The sequence below is a fragment of the Chaetodon auriga genome, chromosome 6 (genome assembly GCF_051107435.1).
Source record: "Chaetodon auriga isolate fChaAug3 chromosome 6, fChaAug3.hap1, whole genome shotgun sequence".
NCBI lineage: Eukaryota > Metazoa > Chordata > Actinopteri > Chaetodontiformes > Chaetodontidae > Chaetodon > Chaetodon auriga.
The window spans coordinates 18,727,261-18,733,536 of NC_135079.1; the positions used below are offsets into that span (position 1 = coordinate 18,727,261).

The 6,276-nt window shown below is 46.1% G+C and overlaps 1 protein-coding gene across 4 annotated transcripts in view; it reads left to right on the forward strand.

Moving 5' to 3' along the window:
• The window catches only part of dusp8a (dual specificity phosphatase 8a), a 44,835-nt gene extending 39,543 nt beyond the window's left edge, over nt 1-5,292 (forward strand). For all 4 annotated transcript variants that reach the window (XM_076733344.1, XM_076733342.1, XM_076733345.1 and 1 more), the window contains 4 exons: nt 170-336; nt 452-611; nt 972-1,095; nt 1,453-5,292. In XM_076733344.1, coding sequence (XP_076589459.1) covers nt 170-336; nt 452-611; nt 972-1,095; nt 1,453-2,692 — 1,691 coding nt within the window. In that variant the 3' untranslated portion in view covers nt 2,693-5,292. The remainder of the gene's footprint in view (nt 1-169; nt 337-451; nt 612-971; nt 1,096-1,452) is intronic.
• The last annotated feature ends 984 nt before the right edge of the window (nt 5,293-6,276 follow it).

The following is a 6,276-nucleotide window of genomic DNA, read 5'->3' on the forward strand; positions in this document are numbered from 1 at the left end:
CATTGTAGCCCAGATTCACCTCTGAGCTGTAGAGCGTCTGTCTGCTCTGCTAATAGAGGTGCAATGTTCTTCATGAGTTCTTGCAGAGTTCCCAGTGTGCCGTGTGACTGCTCTGTGGAAAACCATGAGTGTACCTAACCAGTTGTCTCCTTCTCGTCTGTCTGTGCAGGAGGTTTTGCTGCTTTCTCCTCCTGTTTCCCCGGCCTGTGTGAAGGGAAACCTGCCACTGCTCTGCCTATGAGCTTGTCCCAGCCCTGCTTGCCTGTGGCTAATGTAGGGCCCACTCGCATCCTGCCACATCTCTACCTGGGCTCACAGAAGGACGTCCTCAACAAGGTAGAATCTGTTTTTGCATCATTTCACTCATTTTATCACCGGCATTGAACGATGACTAACGTGTTACTTTGCAACAAAAGATGGCCTTGAACTAATTTTTTCCCTGTCTCTACAGGATCTGATGGCTCAGAATGGTATCACCTATGTGCTGAATGCCAGCAACACCTGCCCCAAGCCAGACTTTATCAGTGAGAGCCACTTCATGCGCATCCCAGTTAACGACAACTACTGCGAGAAATTGCTTCCCTGGTTGGACAAAACTAATGAATTCATAGGTAAGAGGGAAAATCTAATAAAATTATAACATGTTGGAATGTGTTTGGATAGAAGGTGAGGATTAGCAGTAAAAAGCAAAATAGCCATTAAGGGAAGTGTCCTCATAAGGAAGTGAATTCATCTCAAGTTATGCGTTGAAGAATGCCATGATATTCAATACAACATATCCTCACAATGTCACAGGTGATAAACGTTCACGTGCAATTGTAGGTAACAATAGCATCAGGTATAACACATCCGTTCAGATGATCTGCTGGACTCTTCCAGGAAATGTCAGTTTGCTTTCAATAGAACTCGATTGACTCCAGAGACCTTGTGCTAAAGATGTGTATTCATACCTGTTCATTTCCCCCCAACAGACAAAGCTAAGGTGTCAAACTGCAGAGTCATTGTGCACTGCCTGGCTGGAATCTCGCGTTCAGCAACCATCGCCATTGCATACATCATGAAGACAATGGGCTTGTCATCAGATGATGCCTACAGGTACGCTTGCTCCTCCCATTTACCACCAGCTGAGCTAAGGTGTCAGCCCTAGTAAAAAGGCAACTCACTGTTGAAGTAATGCTAGACGATTTACTCATCCTCCCCCCCAGTCGTGAGAAATGAAATTGTCAGATGGCCGAGAGGGAACCGAGTGTGTACAAAAGGCTTTGCTTTGTGTTGTCTGAACAACGCTGGCACAGGATTGTGTATTGTGCATCAATAAAATGTTCACACCTTACGCCTCATTCATCTAGGTAAAATCTTGGCCACAGATAGTACCCAAACTGCTTACAAGAGTGGCCTTGTTAAAACTGCTTCCCTGTCACTAATGTTATTCAACTCTTTTCCTCCTTTCAGGTTTGTAAAGGACCGAAGACCGTCCATATCCCCCAACTTCAACTTCCTAGGTCAGCTTCTGGAGTTTGAGAAGGGCCTGCGATTACTGCAAGCTTTATCCTCTGATGACAAGATCTCTGAAAACAACACTAAGCAAAGCTCCGAGGTTAATGGAGTCAGTACAGGTTTCGAAATGAACGGTCATCGCAGCAACTATGACTCATCTGTGGCAGAGCCACACATCCCACCAGAACCCAAGCTGCCATCTCCCACCTCCCTCCAGCAAGGCTTCAACGGCCTGCACCTCTCTGCAGAGAGAATCATGGACACTAACCGGCTTAAACGCTCCTTCTCCCTGGACATTAAGTCTGTCTACTCCCCGAATAGCCCCAGTCTGGCACCTACACACTCTGAAGACGTCCCCAAGCTGTGCAAGCTTGACAGCCCAGGAACAGGCACCTCCAATGGTGTCTGCTCCCAGTCTCCCATCCTGGACAGTCCTAGCTCCTCTGATTCACCCTTCCCCTCACCAGGCAGTGGGGGCAGCATTGGAGGTTTGGGGTTTGGAGGAATTGAAGGAGTCCATCGGTCTGGTTCTTCCTCATCCAGACCCAGGAGGAAACCCAAACACTGCTCTGGCAGTTCCCCAGTCCACTCCCAACCACACCAACCTCCACAGTCCCTCAGCTTATCGCTGGACAAAAAGAGCCCCAGCCTGGAGGAGAACCTGAAAGGCTCCCTGCTCCTGTCACTACCCTCCCTGCCCACTATGGGGTCTGGGGCCATGTGGACCAAACACAGAGAGACTGTCCAGGCCACCACTCCTGTTACTCCCGTCACCCCCACCACAGATGCCCCCTGGCACTTTGGGGCAGAGGAGGGTGGTGAGGGAGGGATGGAGCTTGGAGGGGGAGGAGGGGTTGGAGGAGGAGAGGACACATCGGTGAGGTTTGGGAGCAGCTCAGCGTATGTGGCATTTGGGTGCAGCGAAGGTGTGCGGTTACGAGACAAATCCCAGAGGGAGAAGCCCTCAGCACCACAGACACAGAGAGACCACCGGGACTCCATGTCTTCGTCCACAGCGAGCATGTCCAGCAGTGCGAACACCAGTGGGCCTGTGTCAGAGAAGCAGTTCAAGCGGCGCAGCTGTCAGATGGAGTTCGAGGAGGGCATCTCTGAGACGCGGTCCCGAGAAGAACTGGGGAAGATTGGGAAGCAGTCCAGCTTCTCTGGGAGCATGGAGATCATCGAAGTATCCTGACAGATAATGGACATGGGCAGAGCTGTCCCTTGGGGACACAAATGGACCTGGTTAGAGGGAGTACAAGAAGAGGACATATGACAAGGAGCAGAAGAGGCTTTTTTGTGCTCCCTCACAGACAGTGTTAAAGACTCCAAATGTGAGCAGGACAAATAGATACACAAGAAGAGTTAATGTGAAGAGGTTAGCAAGCGAGCTAGCATTCACACCTGGACAGACGGGGCCTGTGATGTGGTGCTTAGCAGACCCTAATCATCCTGAACTCTCATACAAATCTGAAGAAAAGTCTGGGGGAGGGTGGGGTAAAGGGGGTGACTGTAGGTACTGAAACTTTTAATTTTTCTGAGCTCTGTCACAGATAAAAAGAAACGACCCAGGGCAAGTGTCATGTTGCATCCTTAATATATAGAATATCCCTATTTTGACAGAGTTCCGACTCAAACTGCTTGCCTCTGGTCAAATGTAGTGTGCTTCAGTGGGTGTATAGCTTGTGATTTGAACCAAGCCCTGTATTTCCTCCCAAAGCATCACCCCAGTGTCAGAAAGCCTCAGAACCTCGCACGGCTACGCCCAGCCCTCCCACCCACCCTTCCCAGTGGCTCTGCCTGCTACAGACTCTGCATAACAACATCAATAACAATAACAGACTCCTTAACAGCCTCGTCTCCTCACATCACCACAGCACAAGGCAGAGAGATCCCAAGGACTTAATCTAATGGCGGTACTGTATCCAAACAATGAAGGATCCTCAGCATTTTGTTGCTGAAAAGACTGAGTTGAAGACTCTTAGCAACGGGCAGTGTCCCCCCCCCCCACAAAGCACAGCGTGTCTCTCCTGACTTTGGCTCCCTTGTTTCTAGTGTTAACATGATGGGACTGAGCTTTCGGGATGGTGGCGAGGGTTCGCTTTAACAGCCCCTCAGCTCCTTTATAGACCCCCCCTCTCCAACCCCCTACCACTGCCCCCAGTCACCACCTATGGTCACCACTGAGCATGCACCAGAAAGGCTGACTACAGACAGACAAATACTATATATACAATATGAATATATATAGCAATTTTAATGGACTTCTAATGGACTTTTTTGTTCAGTTATAGTTTTAATTTATTGTATTGGTTCATTCTGGTAATGAGAAATAATATAATGTTTTGTGGATTTATTTCTTTTTTCTTTTGTTGAATTATTATTATTATTATTATTTGCTGTATGGTATTTATGAACACACACAAACAAATACACACATTCAACAAAATCAAGCAAGCAATACGTGCTGTTCCTTCTTTGGGGAGAGTGATGTATGACTTTTAAATGCACTTTTCTGCTTTCTGATAACCAAGTTCAGATACCCCCTCACACTCTGGCAACATGATACTCCAAAAGACAAGTCTCGAGTTTTGTTAGTACAAATATAGAGCCTCCGTTTTGTGTTTGGAGGGTGGTACAGACAGCCCACTAGTGGCATCTATATGAACAGGATCTCTGTTTTAGCTCATCTGCATCTGTCTGTATTCATGGATTCATCACAAATGAGGTTCTGTGTGCAGAGGAAGACAAAGTAGACACACACTCTCTCATCACTCGTTTACAGGAAAACATTTTCTGCCAGTTTCACGAGGGCTTGCATGACAACAACTATATGCAAACAGACGCACGCTCTTTCCCAGGTTTGAAATGTATAGACTTGTACCGAGTGTCCTCTCCAAGCCAGCACCAGTTCATCATCATCATAGCACGTCCCACCAAAGCTGAAACCAACACACACACACACTCACACACACTATACTGTATGCACTTACATATATTTTCACACATGTAAAGCATAGGCCCTACACACACCCTTTTGTTTATTCTCAGGGGATCTTTCAGTGAGCCAAGCCCGGCACAGGGTACACAGCTGCTGGTACATCAGCACAATGCATGTCCATAAAGCTCCCTCGCTTTCTCTCACTCTCTCTCTGTCTTTTTTTTTTTTTTGTCTGTTTGTTTGTTTTGTTTTTTGTTTGCTTTTATTTCATATTTTCCAAAGCTTTGATAAAAACAGCATAACAAAATGGAAAGAAAAAAAGAGGATCTTCATATCTTGAGGTGAAAGAAATGAAAACTTTGCTCTCCTGGTGCGAGATTATTTATTTATAATGCAAAATGTGTTTATTTTTCCTTTGACCCTTGATTAGCTTTTCTCTCTGGTGATCTCTGACCTTTGACCTTGGGCTGCTGCAGCTACAGTAAGTTCAGATAGACTCCTATGTTCCCCCGAGGCTCAAGCGACCTCTCCTCTCCTCACCCTCCTCTATATTTTTAAGAAATGTTGTTAGAATTATTTATGACATGTAACAAAGATGATGCAGGCTGTCCCATTTGCTAAAATTGTTATCAATTATTATTATTATTATTATTATTATCATTATTATTATTATTATGTTGTGTAAATAGCAACGCATCTAAGAACACTGATGAATTTAGATGAGTTTTTAAAAGAAAATCCTGATACCTTAGGCTGCTTGACGCAAAAATACCTCAGGTTCTATTGAAAGGCTTTTCCTTCCCCTGTACATGTTTTGTGAAAATGAGACAAAAATACAGACATGACAAAATACAGACTCCTCTCTGCTTCTTCTTCTTCTTCTTGTGTGCCTACATGGGGGCTGAGCGGGGCTGGGAACAGAAATCCACCAAACAGACAAACAGCGCATTACCACATGCCGAGTCCAGGAGTCTTCTTTGCTATTGATTTTGTGTTTAACCAACTCCACTCTGACCGCACAACACGGCTTCATTGATTTTTTTTTTTTTCTCAGACTGGGCCACATGCTTCGATATGCTGATGGGATGGTGAATTATTTAAGAGGGATGATGTGTTCAAAATTGCTTTGTTGAAAAGGCACATCCACCTTACAAAGTTTACACCAAATTATGACTTATAGTGTAATAGAAGCTCCATTATGAGCAAATGCAGCAATACCACAATGTAAAAATGCTCTGTTAAAAGTGAAGCCCTGCAATCAAAAGCATCATAAGATAAATGCACTTAAATATATGATTGTGCAGCCGGCCAGGAGAAGGTTAGCTCAGGCTAGCACTGACAAAATCTCGAAAACAGATTTGGTTTCTGACAGTGTTAGCTCAATACGAGATGACAGAGGAAATGTGCAGGCACGCCGGAGGTTGGCGACCAGTCTGTGCTTCTATCAGTGACCTGTGATGCAGTCCCACAGGAGGAAGAGACCCCTTCAGGGCCCTGTTAGCCACACCTCTGAGCAGCGTCACCCTGTTGTTCCCTGTCTTCTCTCAGATTGACTCACTGGCTGGTGTTATCCCCCTGCTTCCTCTTCACACACACACACACACACACACACACATACACACGACTTCAGGTTTTCACCTCTTCCTCATTCTGAGTGTCTGCGGACACAGGAGCAGGAGGGCGGCTGGTGAGGGAGCAATGTTTGCCAATGATGTGATGTGTTTGAACAGCGCTTACCTCCAGGGGATGAGAGAATGAGGTGAGGTAGTGGTGTAGTGTGTGAGAAAAAGAAAGACAAAGAGAGGTATTTGCCCCCAGAGGACACAGAGTCAACCGAC